This window comes from Eleutherodactylus coqui, chromosome 5, assembly GCF_035609145.1.
Source record: "Eleutherodactylus coqui strain aEleCoq1 chromosome 5, aEleCoq1.hap1, whole genome shotgun sequence".
NCBI lineage: Eukaryota > Metazoa > Chordata > Amphibia > Anura > Eleutherodactylidae > Eleutherodactylus > Eleutherodactylus coqui.
Window position 1 is genome coordinate 159047443 of NC_089841.1, and position 23361 is coordinate 159070803.

The 23361-nt window shown below is 46.4% G+C and overlaps 1 protein-coding gene across 2 annotated transcripts in view; it reads right to left on the minus strand.

The window, feature by feature from the left end:
* TOP3B (DNA topoisomerase III beta) overlaps positions 1-23361 on the minus strand; it is a 60492-nt gene that overhangs the window by 28219 nt on the left and 8912 nt on the right. For both annotated transcript variants that reach the window (XM_066603510.1, XM_066603509.1), the window contains exons 3-8: positions 22852-22983; positions 16097-16203; positions 14877-14951; positions 14586-14782; positions 8259-8415; positions 6176-6289 (exon numbers count right to left, since the gene is read on the minus strand). In XM_066603510.1, coding sequence (XP_066459607.1) covers positions 6176-6289; positions 8259-8415; positions 14586-14782; positions 14877-14951; positions 16097-16203; positions 22852-22983 — 782 coding nt within the window. The remainder of the gene's footprint in view (positions 1-6175; positions 6290-8258; positions 8416-14585; positions 14783-14876; positions 14952-16096; positions 16204-22851; positions 22984-23361) is intronic.

Consider the following 23361-nt stretch of genomic DNA (forward strand, 5'->3'; position numbering starts at 1 on the left):
TAACGAGTACCACGCGGTGTTCCGGTTACTTTCAGTTTCCTCTCTGAGACGTTAGCGCGCTTTTCTGGCCAATTGAAAGACAGGGAAGGCATTACAACTTCCCCCTGTGACGTTCAAGCCCTATACCACCCCCCTGCTGTGAGTGGCTGGGGCGATCAGATGTCACCCGAGTATAAAAGTCTGCCCCTCCCGCGGCTCGCCTCAGATGTCTTGTGAGTTAGCTGAGGGAAAGTGCTGTTCTATTGGAGTTGCTGTAGGGAGAGTATTTGTAGTGAGTGTAGGCTTCAAGAACCCCAACGGTCCTTCTTAGGGCCACATCTACGTGTGTGCAGGCTGCTGTTAGCAGTGGAGAAATTTTTTTTTTTCCTCAAAATCGGCAGTGCAGAGCATTGCACCCGGTATTAGGGACAGAAGTGGTGCTTAGGCAGGGAGAGTGTTAGGAGTGAGTGTAGCCTTCAAGAACCTCAACGGTCCTTTCTAGGGCCACATTTAACTGTGTGGAGTACTGTGCAGGCTGCTGTTAGCTGTGTTGCTTTTTTTTTTTTCCTTCTCAAAATCGGCGGTGCAGAGCATTGCACCCTCCATTGATACTACAGGCACAGAATTGTGTAGGCAGGGCCACAACACAGTTATTAGTCATTGAATAGACGCAGTGGGCCTTTTCTTTTTTAACAAAAGGGAAAAAAGTATATTTGCCCTGCCTCTGTCAGTCCTAAGGGCTCTGGGTACGTGTGTGCTGCGTGGAGAACATAAAAAAATCAGACGCAACCAGCTACGGTTGAGTGCAGCCTTGCGCCAATTTCTTTCCTGCCTGGGAAATACCTGCTCTGCCACAGTTAATAACTCTGCAACAGTAAAGTTCTGTGACACTTTTGCAGGGCCGCAACACAGTGTCAGTTATTAAACTTATTATTCAGTGAATAGACGCAGTGGGCCTATCCTTTTAAACAAAAGGGAAAAAAGTATATTTGCCCTGCCTCTGTCAGTCCTAAGGGCTCTGGGTACGTGTGTGCTGCGTGGAGAACGTAAAAAAATCAGACGCAACCAGCTACGGTTGAGTGCAGCCTTGCGCCAATTTCTTTCCTGCCTGGGAAATACCTGCTCTGCCACAGTTAATAACTCTGCAACAGTAAAGTTCTGTGACACTTTTGCAGGGCCGCAACACAGTTATTAAACTTATTATTCATTCACTAGAGGCAGTGGGCCTTTCCTTTTTAAAAAAAGTAAAAAAATTATATTTGGCCTGCAGGCTTGCGCCAATTTCTTTCCTGCCTGTGAAATCAAATCACTGCTAATACAGCATGCTGAGGGGTAGGGGTAGGCCTAGAGGACGTGGACGCGGCCGAGGACGCGGAGGGCCAAGTGAGGGTGTGGGCACAGGCCGAGCCAGTGCGGTGTCCAGGGGTAGAGGCAGGGCCAGACCGAATAATCCACCAACTTTTTCCCAAAGCACCCCCTCGCGCCATGCCACCCTGCACAGGTCAAGGTGCTCTACGGTGTGGCAGTTTTTCACAGAGACGCCTGACGACCGACGAACTGTGGTGTGCAACCTTTGTCGCGCCAAGATCAGCTGGGGAGGCACCACCAACAGCATGCGCAGGCATATGATGGCCAAGCACCCCACAAGGTGGGACGATGCCCGTTCACCGCCTCCGGTTTGCACCACTGCCTCTCCCCCTGTTCCCCAACCTGCCACTGAGATCCAACCCCCCTCTGAGGACACAGGCACTACCGTCTCCTGGCCTGCACCCACACCATCACCTCCGCTGTCCTCGGCCCCATCCAGCAACGTCTCTCAGCGTAGCGTCCAGACGTCGCTAGTGCCACAGTTTGAGCGCAAGCGCAAGTACGACGCCACGCACCCGCACGCTCAAGCGTTAACCGTGCACATTGCAAAATTGATCAGCTTAGAGATGCTGCCGTATAGGCTTGTGGAAACGGAGGCTTTCAAAAGCATGATGGCGGCAGCTGCCCCGCGCTACTCGGTTCCCAGTCGCCACTACTTTTCCCGATGTGCCGTCCCAGGCCTGCACGACCACGTCTCCCGCAACATTGTACGCGCCCTCACCAACGCGGTTACTGCCAAGGTCCACTTAACAACGGACACGTGGACAAGCACAGGCGGGCAGGGCCACTATATCTCCCTGACGGCACATTGGGTGAATTTAGTGGAGGCTGGGACAGAGTCAGAGCCTGGGACCGCTCACGTCCTACCCACCCCCAGAATTGCGGGCCACAGCTCGGTGGTGGTATCTGCGGCGGTGTATGCTTCCTCCACTAAAGCACCTTCCTCCTCCTCCTCCTCCAACGCAACCTCTGTCTCGCAATCAAGATGTGTCAGCAGCACGTCGCCAGCAGTCGGTGTCACGCGGCGTGGCAGCACAGCGGTGGGCAAGCGTCAGCAGGCCGTGCTGAAACTACTCAGCTTAGGAGAGAAGAGGCACACGGCCCACGAACTGCTGCAGGGTCTGACAGAGCAGACCGACCACTGGCTTGCGCCGCTGAGCCTCCAACCGGGCATGGTCGTGTGTGACAACGGCTGTAAGCTGGTGGCGGCTCTGCAGCTCGGCAGCCTCACGCACGTGCTATGCCTGGCCCATGTCTTTAATTTGGTGGTTCAGCGCTTTCTGAAAAGCTACCCCCACTTGTCATACCTGCTCGGAAAGGTGCGCCAGCTCTGCGCACATTTCCGCAAATCCCACACGCACGCTGCCACCCTGCGGACCCTGCAACATCGGTTTAATCTGCCAGTGCACCGACTGCTGTGCGACGTGCCCACACAGTGGAACTCTACGCTCCACATGTTGGCCAGACTCTATGAGCAGCGTAGAGCTATAGTGGAATACCAACTCCAACTTGCGCGGCGCAGTGGGAGTCAGCCTCCTCAATTATTTACAGAAGAGTGGCCCTGGTTGGCAGCCATCTGCCAGGTCCTTGGAAAATTTGAGGAGTCTACCCAGGTGGTGAGCGGCGATGCTGCAATCATTAGCGTCACCATTCCTCTGCTATGCATCTTGAGAAGTTCCCTGCAAAGCATAAAGGCAGACGCTTTGCGCTCGGAAACAGAGCCAGGGGAAGACAGTATGTCGCTGGATAGTCAGAGCACCCTCCTGTCTATATCTCAGCGCGGTGAGGAGGAGGAGGAGGAGGAAGAAGATGAGGAGGAGGGGGAAGAGACATCTTGGCCCACTGCTGACGGTACCCATGTTGCTTGCCTGTCATCCTTTCAGCGTGTATGGCCTGAGGAGGAGGAAGAGGAGGAGGAGGAGGATCCTGAAAGTGATCTTCCTAGTGAAGACAGCCATGTGTTGCGTACAGGTACCCTGGCACACATGGCTGACTTCATGTTAGGATGCCTTTCTCGTGACCCTCGCGTTACACGCATTCTGGCCACTACAGATTACTGGGTGTACACACTGCTCGACCCACGGTATAAGGAGAGCCTTTGCACTCTCATTCCCGAAGAGGAAAGGGGTTCGAGAATGATGCTATACCACAGGGCGCTGGTGGACAAACTGATGGTAAACTTCCCATCCGACAGCGCTAGTGGCAGAAGGCGCAGTTCCGAGGGCCAGGTAGCAGGGGAGGCGCAGAGATCAGGCAGCATGTACAGCGCAGGCAGGGGAACATTCTCCAAGGCCTTTGCCAGCTTTATGGCTCCCCAGCAAGACTGTGTCACCGCTCCCCAGTCAAGGCTGAGTCGGCGGGAGCACTGTAAAAGGATGGTGAGGGAGTACGTAGCCGATCGCACGACCGTCCTCCGTGACGCCTCTGCCACCTACAACTACTAGGTGTCGAAGCTGGACACGTGGCCTGAACTCCCGCTGTATGTCCTGGAGGTGCTTGCTTGTCCTGCGGCTAGCGTCTTGTCAGAGAGTGTGTTTAGTGTGGCTGGGGGAATCATCACGGATAAGCGTACCCACCTGTCAACCGACAGTGCCGACAGGCTTACACTCATCAAGATGAACAAAGCCTGGATTTCCCCAGACTTCTCTTCTCCAACAGCGGACAGCAGCGATACCTAAGCAATACGTAGGCTGCACCCGCGGATGGAAGCATCGTTCTCTCTCACCATCCAAAACGGGGACATTTCTGCTTCATCAATCTGTGTATAATATTCCATCTCCTCCTCCTCCTGCTCCTCCTCCTGAAACCTCACGTAATCACGCCGAACGGGCAATTTTTCTTAGGGCCACAAGGCTCACTCATATAATTTTTCTAAACAATTTTTATACGTTTCAATGCTCTTAAAAGCATTGAAACTTTAACTTCAACCAATTTTTCGTTAAACTGGGCTGCCTCCAGGCCTAGTTACCACTTAAGCCACATTAACCAAAGCGATTAATGGGTTTCACCTGCCCTCTGGGTTGGCCATGGCCAATTTTTCTGATGTACATTAGTACTGTTGATACAGCAATTTTTGGGGGCCCTCGCCTACAGTGTAATCAAATGAATTTTTAGCCCACCTGCATTACAGCTGACGTTACATCCGCTGTGTTGGGCAATGCAATGGGATATATTTATGTACCGCCGGTGACTTCCTGGCACCCACCCATGCTGTGGGTCCACAGAGAATTATAAATGCATCTGAAACCACATCTAAAGAACCCCAGTCAGACTGGGGCATGCAGTGTGGGCCGAAGCCCACCTGCATTAAGCACGACATTACTACCTCAGCTGTGTTGGGCAATGCAATGGGATATTTCTATGTACCGCCGGTGGGTTCCAGGGAGCCACCCATGCTGTGGGTCCACAGGGAATTATAAATGCATCTGTTTCCACTTGTAAAGAACCCCAGTCAGACTGGGGCATGCAGTGTGGGCCGAAGCCCACCTGCATTAAGCACGACATTACTACCTCAGCTGTGTTGGGCAATGCAATGGGATATTTCTATGTACCGCCGGTGGCTTCCTGGCACCCACCCATGCTGTGGGTCCACAGGGAATTATAAATGCATCTGTTTCCACTTGTAAAGAACCCCAGTCTGACTGGGGCATGCAGTGTGGGCCGAAGCCCACCTGCATTAAGCACGACATTACTACCTCAGCTGTGTTGGGCAATGCAATGGGATATTTTTATGTACCGCCGGTGGGTTCCAGGGAGCCACCCATGCTGTCGGTCGACAGGGACTTCACAATAGGGAGTTGTACCTGCCTGTGTCTATGAATTAAAAAGCCCGGTCTGACTGGGGCATGCAGAGACACCTTGACAGAATGAATAGTGTGTGGCACATAGGTTCCCCATTGCTATGCCCACGTGTGCAGCTCCTGATGGCGGTGGCACAGGATTCTATTTCTCATTGCTTCTGTACAGCATTGTGGGCTATCGCCCCGCCCCTTTTAAAGAGGGTCGCTGCCTAGCCGTGCCAACCCTCTGCAGTGTGTGCCTGCGGTTCCTCGTCATGGCAGACGCACTTATAAATAGACATGAGGGTGGTGTGGCATGAGGGCAGCTGAAGGCTGCGCAGGGACACTTTGGTGTGCGCTGTGGGGGGGAGGGGGGGCGGTTGGGCAGCATGTAACCCAGGAGAAGTGGCAGTGGAGTGTCATGCAGGCAGTGATTGTGCTTTGCTGGAGGTAGTGTGGTGCTTAGCAAAGGTATGCCATGCTAATGAGGCCTTTTCAGAAGTAAAAGTTTTTGGGAGGGGGGGGGGGGCCCCACTCTTGCCGCTATTGTGGCTTAATAGTGGGACCTGTGAACTTGAGATGCAGCCCAACATGTAGCCCCTCGCCTGCCCTATCCGTTGCTGTGTCGTTCCCATCACTTTCTTGAATTGCCCAGATTTTCACACAAGGAAACCTTAGCGAGCATCGGCGAAATACAAAAATGCTCGGGTCGCGCATTGACTTCAATGGGGTTCGTTACTTGAAACGAACCCTCGAGCATCGCGAAAAGTTCGTCCCGAGTAACGAGCACCCGAGCATTTTCGTGCTCGCTCATCTCTAACTATAATAGATTCTAAGGGTAAATGATAAATGCATGATTGCTGGGAGCTCCACCAATTACTAGAATAAGGGTCCCCGAGTACCCCACTGCCCCTCAGCATACAACTGTGATGAGGAGGCATTTGAACACAACTGTAGAATTCCTGCTGCCCCTGTATTCAGTCTATGGGTCTGATGAAAGCAGTTGACTGACAGGTGTTGATAACACAAAAGAAGAAGTGCACAGTTACCTTTGCCTCCCTGCTTGTCTTTGTAAGGTTTAAAAACATTTGAGCAATTTCTCTGTCAAATACCCGAACACGATCCCAGTCCAGAGTAAGAGGATGCTCTTGGCCACGGCTCACCTGAATTAAAAGGTAATAAGTAGAAGTAACTTGAACAAACTAACAAAATGGCCTATTGGGTTCTATACAATATATGACTTTCCTTAGGTTATGTTCACACAGAGTAGAAACGCCGCTGATTTTCTATTCAGATTTGTGGACAGAAAACCCGCAATGTATTACAGCAAAGTGAATGAGATTCTAAATGAATCTCATCCAGATGCTGTGGAAAAATATCCATGCAGGAATTATCATGCCACGATTGTTCTACATCCAAGGCATATCAATTTGTGTTGCAGATTTCCACTGTGAATTTTATCTGTCGCAATGCATAGTGTATAAGAGAAATCAGTGTCTTCTCCATAAGGAAAAGACACCTATCTGTAGACAGGCCATTTCAGGGTGTTTGCCCCTCATCAGGGCATGGCAGGATACTGGCTGGCTGGGTAAGATGCTTCTAACATGGGTCTAGGGGGGGGATGAAGTTTCTCCTTGTGGAGAGAGCCATGTTGGCAATGGGGAGTCTTATACAGTCCACTCAATGCTCCATGGGGGAAAAAAAGGGAAATAGGGAATGGAAAAATACCTCCATAGTGCCACCTATTGGCAGGTTACTTCCCTATAAATCAATGTTCAACCTTTCAACAGGTCTTGACAACATGACTAATGGCCCTTATACATGGGCCAGCAGTCCTTCAAATGACTGTAAGAGTGCGGATGTCACCACTAATGTCGTCAGCGCTTGTGCAGAGCATTTACACAAAAAGACTTCCCGCTGGATCGCGGGCTTCTTGTCCGCTTCTCATTCACCTCCCATGGAAAACGCTGAGCAGAAAGAGTTTGCACAGAACGACAAGTCTGCAATGGTTTTCAAGCTGACTGAAAAATCAGCTTAACAACCTGTGAACGACAAGTGAGCGATTTTTTCGCATTCACACTGAATGATTATCGCTCAAATTGCGTTCTTTTGAACTCATTTTGAGCGATAATAGTTAAAGGGGTTGTCCCACGCCGAAACGGGGTTTTTTTTTTTTCAATAGCCCCCCCGTTCGGCGCGAGACAAACCCGATGCAGGGCTTTAAAAAAAAAAACCGGATAGTACTTACCAGAATCCCCGCGCTCCGGTGACTTCTTACTTACCTTGCGAAGATGGCCGCCGGGATCTTCACCCACGGTGGACCGCAGGTCTTCTCCCATGGTGCACCGTGGGCTCTGTGCGTTCCATTGCCGATTCCAGCCTCCTGATTGGCTGGAATCGGCACACGTGACGGGGCGGAGCTACGAGGAGCATCTCTCCGGCACGAGCGGCCCCATTCAGAAGGGAGAAGACCGGACTGCGCAAGCGCGTCTAATCGGGAGATTAGACGCTGAAATTAGACGGCACCATGGAGACGAGGACGCTAGCAACGGAGCAGGTAAGTGAATAACTTCTGTTTGGCTCATATTTAATGCACGATGTATATTACAAAGTGCATTAATATGGCCATACAGAAGTGTATACCCCCACTTGCTTTCGCGGGACAACCCCTTTAAGTGTAAAATGGGCCTTAAGAAAATAAGCCAAATCGGAGAATTCTTCTGAAGGAAAAGACACTTCTCTACAGATTGGCTGTTTCCAGGTGTTTGCCCCTCATTAGTGCAGTCAAAGAGTGTTGAAGGGTCGAACGTTAACTTATAGGGAAGTCACCTTTAAATATTTGACACTTTGGGGCTAATTTTCCATCCCATATTTGCATACTTTTTCCCTAGGCAATATTGCATGGCCGATATAAGACTCTCCTCAAGGGGAAACTACTCTCCCCACCAATGCATAGGGTGAAATCCTTGGCAAAATCTGCTGTGGATTCACTGCAAAATCTACAGCGGAAAATCTGTGTGAACCGACCCCCTTATGATATCTGTAAGTAAACAAATCACTTAAAATGATATCTCAGACACCACCATAATCACTAAAATAGATATAGCAAGTATAATTTCACAGTCGGCTCACCTTAACTTGAAGAACCCAGTATGTTTCAGGCTTGAAAGACTGGATCTTATCGTGTCTCTCCACACAGAATCCTAATGTGGGAGTTTGACAGGGGCCGAAAGATATTAGGGAGCTATCCAGGTTCCCATATTTACCTTGAAAATACTTTGTTTGAAACCTGTGGGAAAGCAATGTTGTCAATAAGATCAAGAATATGAAGGCTGGTATCAAGTAGTAATTTAAGGAGTTTCCCCACTTACTAATGGGTGGGGGGCCTGGACTGACTCTTTTGCCCAGAGTTTTCTCAATAAGCCCACCCATCCCGGTCTGCCGAGTACCCACATCATCCACGCATCCATCAGAAAGTTGCGGACTGGCACATGCATAGATGATGTATCCCTTTTGTGGACACATTCATTGTTTTGATCTGTGCATGTGCTGCTCCACAAACTTCCGGTACATGCGTGGGTCCTGTGGTGCACGTGTGGGTGTGGAAATGCTGCAGATTTTTCCACCGAGTTCTCCAGTGTGAAAACTCCACAGCATTTCAGCTACATGTGAACATACTCTCAAAGATACTTTGCAAAGGTATCCTTTCATAGGGAAGTATAACAAAGGTATTTATGAAAATTGCGGTAATCCCTTGGTGTGCTCTTGTAGTTAGTTTAGTAGAGTAGAAAATGCTGAGCGCTTCCCTTTAATAATATTTACATTGTCCTCCCAGCAAGCAAAAATGGTATCAGCACAGAATTAGCTAGTGGCTATGCATCATGGGAACAATGTGAAAGTAAAATTAACATCAAAATGGTGCTTGGTAAGCATAAGACAGGGGGCTGTGCTGCAGGGAAGACGGTACAATAGATGGAGGAGACCTCCAGAGTGTGGCAGGCAATCAGGTGAGGGGCGCAGGGATGAAAAAAATGTGTTTTATGTGGGTATGTTTCTTTAAATATGAAGCAGGTACTCTGGAGTTTGGACTAGTGACAAAATAAAAACAGTCTATATGAGCAAGTATTGAAATTTTACATGCAAGTATTCGTTTCAAACGCCACTCCTAATATGAGCCATCAGGTGCAAGATGCACCCAATGTATGAAGAGAGACACACATCTTCATATATTAAGCAATTCGGGTTGCCTGAAAAGAAAATTAACGCCAGCTAATAGCTGGAGTACATTTACACCAGGTTCTGGCATAAATTTTAAAATCTAGTGGGTCGGGATGGCCACGCCCCTTTCGAGTGTGGCATGACTGATGAAAACTTTAAAAAGTCACAACTTTTTTGTACACTCATTGTCAAAGAAAGAAAAAGAACAAGCACCTAGAAGGAGTTGTCGGAATCTAATGAAACATTCTATGTGTGATTGTAACATTAATATAAGCGATTACAATATCAGAGCAAAACTCCGTAATTTTTTTTGCAGAAAACTGAAGACTTGAGGAGGCTCTAGTACCCTGTTGTACAGTCTCTAGCTTGGGTACAAGATGTGATAAGGGAGGGCATGGAGGCATACAGGTTCCGCATGGTATCGTGCGGCATATTGGTCCATTTTTGCTGTAACTGAGATTCTAGATTGTGCAAACTTGTAGGCTGTTGAAGCTGGTGTCCTAGATCATCCCATACATGTTCTATTAGGGATAAATCTGGTGACTAGGTAGGTTACGGAAGTCTGACAATGTTGTGGAGACATTCCCGTGACAGGTTTCCTTTGTTTGGCCGAGCATTATCCTGCTGGAAAATGCCTCTTGGAAGTCCTGCCATGAGACGCAACACATGTGGCTGCAGGATATCCTGAACATATTGCTGAGCTGTCATTGTCCCTCGTACCACTACTGGGGGTAACCAACTACCATATGCGATGCCCCCCCAGACCATCACACCAGCAGTGAAGGCAGTGTGCCGCTCAACAGAAAGGGCAGGATTGAGATGCTAACCCATAGGTTTCCAAACACAAACACGCCAGTCAGTGCCTAAAGTAAACCTGGAATAGTTGCTGAAGACAACCAGGTTTAACTCTTTCGCAGCCCAGTTTTGTCGTTTACGACACCATTGCAAACGGAGGCAATAGTGGGTGGTGTCAAAGTCATTATATGCAATAGGTGCTGTGAGCCTAAATATCCTTCAGCCAAGCGCCTGGAAATGGTTCTGACACACACATAGGGACTTGTTACAATTGTACCACCTCTCTCTGGATGATGGACACCACCACCATAGAAGATGCTCGTGCTTGTGGGACGATCAATTGTTTTTTTCTCTACTGGGGGTCTGATGACGGCATCCTGAGCCCGGTCGCCTTGTGTGCATTCCCTCATGCATCCACTGGTCTCAACACCTACTAACAGTGTGGTCAGAACGGCCGAGGTGGTGGGGAATTCGTTGATACAAGCATTCAGCTTCTCAGATAATAACGCGCCACTCTCAAACTCTGTTAACCGCACGAAATTTCTTTGATTCCATCATAGAGGTGTCTAGCGGTCAACAAGCTCTACACAAGCAGAAAAAGAAGTCACTACACACAAGTGGCAAGATTGTTCATCTAATCACACCACTACTCTAAGGCCTCATGTCCACGGGGAAAATCAGATCCGCTGCAGATTCTACATGTAGAATCTGCAGCGGGTCCCTCCTGCCCCGCGGACATGAGCGCCGAAAATAAGAATTTAAAAGTATTTACCATCCGGCGCGGGCGGAGAAGATCAGCTGTTCCTCACGGCCGGATCTTCATTTTCGGCCGGCGGATGAATTCCTGACGCCGGCGGCACGTCGCCGGCACGTCGCCGACGTGCCGCGCGCATGCGCCGGGCACATCCGCCGAGCCGAAGCAAGGAAGATGCGGCCGTGAGGAACAGCTGACCTTCCCCGCCCGCGCCGGATGGTAAATACTTTAAATTCCTATTTTAGGTCTCCCGCGGATCCGGACGGCTTCCATAGGCTTCAATAGAAGCCCGCGGGAGCCGTCCCCGCGGGAGACCCGCACGAAAATGGAGCATGGTCCGGATTTTTCCATGCTCCATTTTTTTTTAAATCCCTTTTATTGACGATCCGCGGGTATTTATCTACCCGCGGGTGGTCAATGCATCCCTATGGGATGCGGATCCGCGTGCGGGAGATCCGCTGCGGATCTTAAATCATATTTTGCCCGTGGACATGAGCCCTAAGGGCTCATGTCCACGGGGAAAATAAGAATTAAAATCCGCAGCGGATTTTAACTCTTCTCCCGCGCGCGGATCCGCACCCCATAGGGATGCATTGACCACCCGCGGGTAGATAAATACCCGCGGATCGTCAATAAAAGTGATTTAAAAAAAAATGGAGCATGAAAAAATCTGGACCATGCTCCATTTTCATGCGGGTCTCCCGCGGGCTTCTATTGAAGCCTATGGAAGCCGTCCGGATCCGCGGGACACAAAAATCATATTTTACTTACACGCTCCGGTTCTTCTCTTCGGCGCCGCGCCATCTTCTCTCAGTCGCGGCCGGATCATTTTGCTTCGGCCCGGCGCATGCGCGGGGCACGTCACCGACGTCATCGTGCACATCCGCCGAGCCGAAGAATGAAGATCCGGCCGCGACGAGAGAAGATGACGCCGCCGCGAAGAGAAGAAACGGAGCGGATGGGAGGTAAGTTTATTCTCATTTATTGTTATTTTCAGCGCTCATGTCCGCGGGGCAGGAGGGACCCGCTGCAGATTCTACATGTAGAATCCGTAGCGGGCCCGATTTTCCCCGTGGACATGAGGCCTAACTGTGCAGATCTGCCACAGATGTAACTGCATGATGAGTTTTGCAGCAGAACGATAACTCCTTCTAGGTGCTTGATTTTTATTATTTTTTTGAAAGTGTAGAATGTAAAGGAACTATACAGTTAAAAGAATAAAACTACCCAAAAGCAACAATTGCGCAATTCCACAACCCCTTAGTATTGGGCCTACTGTTTGCCTAAATTACAATTTTCTTCATTTTTAAATCATCTTATTGAAAGTGCCATAACTTTAATTTTTCGTCAAAATAGCCATATGAAGGCTTGTTTTCTGTGGGACAAGTCATATTTTTTATGGCTTGACTCCGGGGTACGTATAATGTGTTGTAAAACGTTTATCAATTTTTTATGGAGGGGATGTAAAACAGAAAGTCCCACACTGTTTTTTAGGTTTTGTTGTTTTGGCATTCACCATGTGGTAAAAACCCCCAATGACAACGTTATTCTCTGGAACTCTACGACTGCAGCGGTACCAAGTTTATATAGTCTTAGCATCGCCGCATTACAAGACCTACAGCATTTTTATTTTTTCATCAATAGAGCTATATAAAAGGGCTTATTTTTTCAGAACTTGTAGTTTTCATTGCTACCATTTTGGGCAACTGATGACTTTTAAAAATCACTTTTTATTTCATTTTTGGGAGGCAAAAGTAGCCAAAAAATGCAGTTCTAGAATTTTTATTTTTTTTTTATTTACAGCATTTACTGTGTGGCATAAACGATCTTTTACCTTCATTCGGCAGGTCAATACAATCACCGTGATACCAAATTTATATTGTTTTTTAAATGTTTTACTACTTTACATAATAAAACACTTTTAAAACGAAAAAAAAAATGCATTTGCATCGTCGCATTCCAAGACTTCTTTATTTTCCATTAACGGAGCGGTCTTGTTTTTTGTAGGAAGAGTTGTAGTTTTTATTTATATCATTTCGGTAAATGTGACATCTTGATCACTTTTTATTGTGTTTTTTTGAGAGGCAGATGAACAAAAAATAGCAATTATGACATTTTTGAAATTTTTTGCATTGTTCACCATGTGGTATAAATAACTAAATATTTTCATTGTTTGGATTGTTAACCCCTTAGTGACTAAGCCAGTTAGCGCCTTAATGACCAACTAATGGTTCCGGTTTTTTTCATTGTCACATTCCAGGAGTGATAACTTTTTAATTTTTCCATCAATAAAAGTTTTCAATTTTTCCATATGAGGGCAAGTTATACTTTTTAATAGCATCATTTTTTGGTACATGGAATACTGTAACTTTTTTTTAATAAAAGTTGGGGAAAAAAATTTCTGCAAGTTGGTTTTTAGATTTCATTCTTAAAGCATTCAGTGCGCCAAATAAATATAACATAATTCGCTAAGTCAGCACAATTTCGGCGACACCAAGTGTATATAGTTTTAGGTTTTGCTATTTTAGTACACAAAAAGCATTGTTTTTTTCTTTTAAGACTTACTTTTGTGCCGCTGCATTCTAAGAGCCATAGCATTTTTATTTTTCCATCAATGCAGCTCTATAAGGGCTAGTTTTTTGCAGAACATATAACATTTTGATTGCTTTTTATTAAATTTTTTTCTAGAGGCAAAATTAACATAATCTGCAATTCTGACATGCTTTTTTTTTATTTTCAGCGGTGTTCACCATGCAGTATAAATATGTTATATTAATTCTGTAGGCCAGTACGATTATACTGATACATGTGATTTTATTTTTTACACAGTAAAGGGGAAATGGGGTGCTATGGCAATCCATCGGGACAGGATCGCGGGGTCCGATTGGTGACAGCCTCCCTCAGTCAGCCTTTTACATGCGGTGGACGTACTGACTGCGACGTGTAGAGGGAGACTCACGCCAGGGTTCTCATGCAGCTTACATCAAAAGACGGCGCTGCAGAATAAAACCCCTTAATGCCCGCCATTAAAAGAAGTATAGGCGGTCCTTAAGGAGTTAATGAGCCTAGTAACATCGATGTGTATTTTTTTTTTAATCACATTTGTTTTGTTTTTTTATTTAAAAAGAATTCTGTGGAGTTTTTTTTTCCTTACACACTGGAGTTTTTTTTAAACAAAATTTAATTAACTTTTTTTGAACACTATTTTATAGTCCCACAAGGGAACGTGAAGATGCAATCGTTCAATCACTAGCATAGCACATGCATTATATCTGTATTGCAGTGAGCTATGAACATTATGTCGGCCTATTAAGACTCTGCTGGAGGCAGGTTCTAATAGACTGAGTGACATGGCAAACATAAAGGTCTTCGTCAGGCCTCCAGCTGCCATGTGAACTCATTAGCATCTTTCGATAGGATTGCGGAGAGCAAATGGGGAACAGGGGGAGCCCCCTTCCCATATCACCGACTTACATGCTGTGATCACTGTTGACTGTGGCATGGAAAGTGTTAAATAGTCAGGAATGGAGGTTTCTCTGCTGTCAGCCATTAGAGCAGAAGCCTGGCTGTTAGACAGCGGAGCCCTAGCTCTTCCTGGAATAGGACACCTATAGTGGGTTAAACCTGCACGGCGGCAAAAAAGGTTCATGGACGGTCAATAACAGGTTAAAGATTAAACAACATGAATTAACCTTGTGAAGGCGCAGCCAATCCTGAGGTCCAACTCCTGTCTAGCATCGACAGAAAGTGCTTCATTCTTGTTGGGCTCCCCAAGTTTGTTCATAGCATTCATAATATCGGTGTCCGTGATGGAACTGAATTTAGCACGGTACACCGTAAGATCCCCTGTGTGCGATCTATTCATCACCGGCTGCACCGCATCCAGAACCTGAAGCAGAGAACAACAAAATTCATTTAGTATCTGAATAGAACAAAACCAATAAAAGCTAAAGAGCGGATGTTATAACACATCATGAAGTCACCTCGAAGCAGATGTTTTCTCCCTCCTTGTCACAATCCAACCACAAGACTATATAGTCACATCCACGGCCTTCCACCTGAGTGAAATGGGGAAATATATTACATATCTGTTACTCTAAAAATATGATCTGCTTGTATTTCCACAAAGTCTTGACATGTGCAAACAATACGTTAGCAAAGATGCTACCTGGCTAACCTAAGGCCGGTCTTACATAACCAGATATTAATTGCGGAATCCGCAATCGCCATACACGTGGACGATCTGCGATATTCTGCACACAGTGAAAAAATTGAGCATTCACATATCCGCTCACATAAGTGGATAGTGATAGCAAATTCCGCGGACGGATTTAAAATCGCAGCACGTTCTATTTATGTGCAGAATCCGCACAGACGGCTTCCATTGAAGTCAATGGAAGCCGTCCAACCCACAGCCCGTCACAATTGACATTGTGGATAGGCCGCGGGTACCCACTTCATCCCCTAGCAACGGCACGGGAAAAACAAATACTTTAAAAAAAAATCTGTGCTGCCCATGACCGACGGTGAGTGTCCACGACCATCCACAATACAGAAAAGTGAAGGTATGCGAGGTCACCAGCCGGGATCAGAGCCGGATTCCACTGTGGATTCCCGCATGCAGAATCCAGATCACCTGTGTGAGGCCGGTCTAAGTGAAGAAATCAGTTTTTTTCCTGTCTGCAAAATCATTCAGCCACTCGGTGGTGCTGTTTCTAGATGAACCAAATTCAAAAACTGCTGGACGTAGCTAATATTGTCTAGACATTCACAGGCTTCGGACAGATACCAAGTGGCATTCAGATTAATCCATTGAAAATACGTCCTGGAATTGTTAGTACAGTAAAACCTCTGAGGCGATCGCCAAAAATTGCATCAAAAAAGGTCTTCTAGAGGGATGATCCTGTGAAAGAAGACGGCCAGTATGTAATATATAATATAGGATACTGAACTTCTGCCAGAAGAAATCTGGTCTAGATGAATGGGCCGTCTTCTCATCAAGATGCTCTTCTGAAGAAGTTTCATTGGATTTAAAAGTTTCATGTACTGTTTTAGGAAAGCCACTTTAATACCAGCATATTACCGCTATTCAGTCTCAGCATGTATTCATGTACGCCATAAGACAGAGGGAATTCGCAGAGCTGCATCAGCAGCCTATACGTTGCTAAAATCAACTGATCCGCAACAGGTAACATTCACTCACCTGTAAAAACTTCACCATGTTGAGTTTGGGATTGGCCTCCTTCTTCTCCGTGGGTGCTTTGCTGAACAACTCTGCTGGGTCCACTTTATCCCAGTTGTTATATTTGCCTGAAACAAGCATTTTATTAATATGTGTCTTGCTGATCTGGCATCGTATGAAACCTTTAACTAGTCAGCAATAGTCCCTGATAATGAAGCTTCAGAACTACCAATTTAACAAGGTTGAGATTTTCTTTTTTATAGGCTCCAAATTTAGAGACATGAACATCATGAAAAGAAAAATAATAAACTATAGTAAATTATATATTACATATTTCCTATAAGATCTAGGATTTTAATACAATGAATGGCCACTTTATTAGGGTGCTTTCACATGATAGTTTTTAGGTTCAGTTTTCTGTGACCCAAAACCAGGAGCGGGTCCAAAATACGGAAGACATGCAAACCTTTCCATTATACTTTCTCTGCACTCCTGGTTTTGGCTCACAAAAAACTGAACATAAAAACTGTTGTGTGAAAGCGCCCTTAGGGACACATGAAAGTTAGACACGTGACCCCAGAGCGCAGTATAAAATCAAGTACGCAAGTTTTCAGTGGATCAGTTTCAGTGTGAATCCACGTTAAAATGGCAAAAATAGAGCAATCTGAGCAACTTCAAATGGGGCATGGTCATCAGTTGTAGATTAGCCAGAGTCAGTAGTGCAAATACTGACAACCGTGAGGGGGTTTCTTGTGGTCACATGAATCCAGATATCTGTTGCACCATGCTGATGGGAGAGTCAGACTTTGGCACAAGCAGCATGAATGGATGAACCCTTCCTATCAGAACAGGTCACTACTGCAAGAAGTATCCTTCCTGCGTGGGTCAATATTCCTGCAGAGGTCCCACGCACTATTAGATGAGTGTCTCTAATAAAATGACCATTCAGTGTATATTGTCAACTGTGAATTTTTACCCAAACGGTGCCACCAACTAGCACGTCACCCTCCAGTTTCTATAAAAAGTTATAAATTTAATTTTGAAATAGTTTTGTTCCGATGCATTGCAGTATATGGAGAAAACATGATTGTGCCAGCAGAGGGTGCTCCCATCCATTAGATCTCTACACCTCACAGATTGCGACTTGCTGCCTTTTTCCCTCTGCAGACATGCAACACGTGGCTGCGAAACCTGCCCTTCCTTTTTTATTAAGACCTCATGTAGGGCCTTGCTACATGCTGAGCTACCTCATTAAACCTCTTCCTGTGCTTCCTGCACTTAGACTACACAGAGATGCATGGAAAGCAAGGCAGTGAAGTAATTGCCTCTGAACCATGCATACTGCTCAACTAGAAAAATAGCTGTGGTCACACTACAATTAATGCAGGGAAAGTGCTTATATTACACTTTTATAATGTGACATGGATGGACGTATGCTAATGGCTTCATGGTTTGTTTTGTTTAAACCATTATGTCAATCAGGATAATAGAGGAAGGACATTCTCTACTACTAGTTTTGAGTATTATTAAAATGTTTTAAGATATTGTTTCCCACTGTGGACAGGCAACCATACATTCAGACCTTCTTCTACATGCCAAAGCAAATGAGCTATACCAATGCAAGAGGTCAGTCATCTCTAAAAAATGCGGGTAAATGTTTGGAAGTTAGAAGTTCTGACGTATGTAAAGAACCGGGACAGACAAAGTCAAAACAGGGCATATTTTATTATGAAAAGAAAGAATAATTTTCAAAAAAAGTAGGCCCGTTTGTGGATGCTGCTGGAAGTGCCACACATGGGCATTGTTAGGGTCACCATAGACTTTAGCTGTCCAAGCCCACCATTATAGGTGAAGTTGGACAACTCTCCGATTTGTGTGGGGGCAGCTCAAGTTTCCTGACGTCAGGGAGACGAAGATTGGGAACATGTTCCCCAGAAGGTAAGCTGGCGCCAGAGCTGTCTGACTGCAGCTTACCTCCTCCTATACACATGAAAGCACAGCTCAGCTCAACATCCATGTGTGAGAGAACAGGGGAAAAAAATTGGATTTTTGTACTCATCATAAAACCTCTCTTTCTCGTCATGTTCAGTGGGAGACACAGCTGAAGACCGCGGGTATAGCTACTGCCACTTGGAGGCGGACACTAAGCAAAAAGGTGTTAGCTCCTCAATCTAGCTATACCCCTCCTGCAGGCACCAAGCTAACCAGTTTGTATGCAAGCAGTAGGAACAACAAGTAGAAAACAAAAGGCTATGACAGTAAAACTATAACACAGTTTAGAAGCATGTGCAACTCAGGGGAGAATGCTCCAACAAGGAGGTCAATATCGGAAAGTTCTTAGTATTGAACTGGGCGAGTGCTGTGTCCCTCAATGAATCTGATAAGAAAGAGATTTTATAGCAAATACAAAAATCTTATTTTCTTGTCCAAGTCATTGGGGGACACAGCTGAAGACGATGGGACAATCCAGAGCAGTCCATCAGAGGTAGGTGAAGAGCATATAAAATGCATGCGGTTAGTTTATGACCGTCTGCAAAATTCTTTGACTGTCTGCAAAGTTCTTTGACCAAGGGAGGCATCGGCAGATGGAAAAAATGTGCACCCGGTATAACTTTGAGAAGGTATGTAGAAAGGACCAAGTGGCAGCCTTACACACTTGAAGAGTGAACGCACCATTGCACTACCCCAAGAAGTGCCCAGTAACACATAAGAGAGGTACTCTGCCCTTGGCATAGAAGGCCTCCGCCACTGCTAATCTGATCCAATGTGATATGACCGTTCTAGAAGCCACAAGGCCACGTCTCGAGCGCTCTTGGATCACAAAAAGAGAGTTAGAGTACCTGAAACTTGACATCTGAAAGAGGTAGAGTCACAAGGCTTGAACTAAATCCAACGTGTGGAGAGTGTGTTCCCTTGGTTAAGTGGCGGAGGGACAGAATGAAGGTAAGACTATATCTTCATTGATGTGGAAGGCCAACACCACCTTAGGTAGGAAGGCAGACACAGGACCACCTTGTCCTAATGGAAGACGGTGAACAGAGGATTGCCTGACAAGGCTGCGAGCTCAGAAACCCGGACGATGGAGGTGACCACCACTAAAAAGGCCACCTTCTATGACAATAAATAAGCTAGGATGATGTGTAACAATTTGAAGGGATGAGACTGCAGCGTGTCCAGTACCAGATTGAGATTGAGGTTCCAAGGTGGTACAGGAAAATTGTATGGAGGGGCAGTGTGAGCGCCCACCTGTAGAAAGTTACAGATAGCTGACTTTGAAGCCAGGGGACATTGAAAAAGAATTGACACCCATCTGACCTTTTAGGGAACTGAAGCCTAAAGCCCATGTCCAAACCCTCCTGGGGGAAGGACAGCAGGTGGGATAGAGATAGGCACATAGGATGGAAGTTGTGTTGTTCGCACCAGAAGAAGAAAGTTTTCCAGTCACAATGGTAAACCTGAGAGGAGGAGCGTTTTCTAGCTTTCATAATAGTTTGAATGAGGGGTTCCACAAATGCACAGGCTCTCAGAATCGTGGCTTCAATTGTCACACTGTTAAATGAGGCACAGACAAACTCAGGTTAAAGAGGAAACTCTGTAAGAGAAGATGATCTTGAAGAGGAAGGCACCACGAAGTTTCAATGAGCAGGTAGACGAGAGTCGCGTACCATGTGCGTCTAGGCCAGTCTGCAGCAATAAAAATTATTAGGGAGCCTTCCATTTTGATGATCTTGAGAAGTCGTGGGATGAGTGTAAAGGGAAAGAAGACATACGGGAACTGAAATTCAGTCCGGGGAATTATGAAGGAGACCTGTTAGCTGGGGTGCAAAGTGTTGAAGCGACAGAAGAATGGCCCAAAGTTCCAACCCGTTTATCGGGAGGGCAGATTCCCCTACAGTCCAAGTGCCTTGCTCCGTGAGTTTCTGCATTGTACCTCCCCCAGACAAGGAGGCTGGAGTCTGTGGCGAGTACGTGCTAGTGTAGTCAGGAAAAATCGTCCCAGATGGATCTGTGGAGAATCCAGCCATAAGAGAAGGGAGTGTTGAAGATGCAAAGGAAGGCAGATTTACTGATCGAGGGATTCTATGGATATGTCTGAACCAAGAGAGAATGGCCCACTGGAGAGGCAGAGCATGAAATTGGCCGAATGGAATACCCTCGAAAAAGGAGACCATCAGCCCCAGCACTTTCATTTAGTGACAAATGGCCACGGAGAATAAAATTTGCAAGGACCGCATTTTCACCTGAAGAAGATGTAGTTTCTGTAGCAGGAGTAGGACACGGGCAAGGGCCTTGTCGAAGGAGAAACCCAGAAAGTCCAGATGTTGCAACGGTGAAAGGGAGGACTTGCAGAGGTTGATGACCCACCCGAACCAAGACTGAGTGTCCAGTGTAATATGGAGACTCTTCATGTTTTCCGACTGGGTTGGAGCCTTTACCAAGATGCCGTCTAGATAGAGGATGGCTACTTTACCATTGGGGTGCAGAAGAGCCATCACTGATGCCAAAACTTTTTTGAAGACTCAGGAGCAGTGGCCAACCACGGAGGAACTGCCTTTGCACTCGACAGACAAGGAAATCCTTGATGTCGGTGGAGGACAGAAACTCCAAAGGTTCAATGGATACAATGAAAGATCTCAGCGATTCCATGCAGACGTGTCAAACCTTGAAATACTGATTGAACTTCTTTAAATCCGTCTGATAGTGCCATCCTTCTTGGGTAAAATGAAAAGATTGGAATAGAACCCCTTGAATCATTCTAAGAGAGAAGCAGGAACTATTACACATTGAGGGGATAGTGTGCATATCACATGAACCAAAGCATTGGTCTGGCTGCATTAAGGGAGGATTCACAGATAAATTTTCACACCTGGCCTATCTGATATGCAATGTCAACTAATTCTTCCGGAGGACAGATGGAAAGAATGCTGTGGCAAAATTGTTTAGCCCATGCAGTAATGGTCCTACTGACCCAAGTAGAAGCGAAAACATGCCAAAACACCAAACCTACTGCCTCAAAGGAAGTTTTGGCTAGGAATTCTAATTTATTTTCATGCACATCCTGAAAGGATGTAGCGTCCACCATAGGCTGGGTGGTGTTTCCTTAAACGGTACACGGGGGGATCCTCTGTTGGTGAAGACGACCACTTCTTGACTAAGGGCTAATGCCCACGGACGGATTTCTGCCACGTTCCCCACAGCAAAAATCCATGGCGGAATAATGCAGGTATTAGGTTCTATTGAACCTAATAGTTTTTCTGCTTGTTAGTGCTCACATGCATGATTCTACTGCGGATTTCCGCTGCGGGGAAAAAAACATGTTCTATTTCACCGCGTTTTTTCGCAGCGGAGGTCTCCATTAATATAGTATTAATGGAGACTGTGGAAAAACGCATGTTTTTCCGCGATCACCAGCGGGGACTTTTTGTTTACTACCACGGTACTCCCGCGGCATAAATCCGTGGACGTATCCCGCTCTGTCCGTGGGCATAAGCCCTTACTCTTCTGGGAAGGGATACATGACATCTAAACGCTTTGGTTTTGGTGAAGTGCTTGTTGGAGAGGTTTCATTATCTGGCTAAAATGTTGTTGTACTCCACATGAGAAGGTAAAACCTTCGGGCATCTAAAGGAAAAGGCTTCTGCGGTGTAGCAGGTGCAACTATCCCTCACTGCAAGGTGCATCCTTCACTGCAACTATCAGGCTATCAACCAGAGTTAACAGCTTATGCGAAAGTTCGGCAGACTGTCACAATGGCAGACAGTTATGGCACAAAGGCTCTGAATGTCCGTATGTAAATTTGGTACTGCAGCGAGAGTATGCAAAATATGTGGCTCTAGCTAAGAAGGAAGGCAGTGCTCCAATACGGGTGGGGAGGGGCCTGGGGAAAAACTATAGCGGCGGGTCAGGGTCAAACTAACAATTGACTGTGCCTCCTTGTCTTCTGAGAGTTGGGCCAAAACCAGAATGGTTAACGCCAGCCTGTTGGCCCTCCTCAGTGGGATAATATGGAGAGTCTAGTGCTAACCCTGTAGTCCCAGGTTCAAAAAGGTAACAGCTGAAGACCGATGAACGAAGAAGTCTGCCTCCTACCGACACTAAATTAGCTTGGTGTCTGCAGGAGAGGTATAGCCGATCATATGAGCTAACACTTTTTGCTTACTGTCCGCCTCCTAGTAGCAGTAGATATATCCACGTCCCCCAGCTATGTCCCCCAATGACACGGACAAGAAACAGCTGTTGGATGAACAGTCATTCAACCGACAGTTGTTGAATGTGTATGGGCAGCTTATGTCTCTTCGCATTTTGTTTTCCCTTCTAGCAGGTTTATACTATTGTTTGTTGCTAAAAACATAGTACCAATCTGTGCCAATCAAGCCAGCAGAAAAAAATGGAAACCTGATGGAACCACAATAGGTCCATGGGATCCTCAATGATTTGTTATTGATCCTGTGGGAAGAGAATTAATATCACCACTATGAAGTTTTTTTGTATGCCAAATAAAAGTAGTACATATGTCCATTCAGCTCTTAGAAATATGCATGATTGAAACATTCAGTCATGCCTGACCTTACTTGTGAAACATGATAGCTTCATTCTGTGCACCTTGCTGAATCATTCTATATCCTGTATGTCAATTAACACTGCATGAATGTGCACGATTTCTGGCAATAGTATGTATGAAGTATGTATCATAAGATTTGACAAAGCAACACCACTTATAAAATGGGCCGAGAAATCTCTGTCAAGTCCGCTTCATAATATGCAGCCCGACTTACCTATAAAGTCCAAGCTCATGACATGGCCACAGACAGAGGTCATCTTGAATCGCACACTCTGTCCTTGGAAAGATCCTGTGTAGTCGTGTACAGAGCATGCTCCATTCAGGCCTTTCCGAGAGGTGGCACAACCTAGGGAGAAAGAAAACCCTAATAAGAGCTGCCCATTTTTACCACTTGTTTGGTTTTTCATTTTTCGGTCCCCGTCATTCGAGAACAATAGCTTTTAAAATTTTTCAGTCAGCATAGTCAATCATACAGAGCTGTATGAGTTTATTATTCGCTATTAGAGATGAGCGAACCTACTCGGCCACGCCCCTTTTTCGGGGGTTGCAGCAGGGAGTAGGGGGGGAGGGAGAGGGCTCCCCCCTGTTCCCCGCTGCTACCCCCCGCTCCGCCACGCCTCCCCCCACCCCCCGGCGCCCCCCGAATCTTTTCACCCGAGTACGGAAGTACTCGAAAATCGCGGTGCTCGATCAAGTAATTACTCGAAATGAGTATATTCGCTCA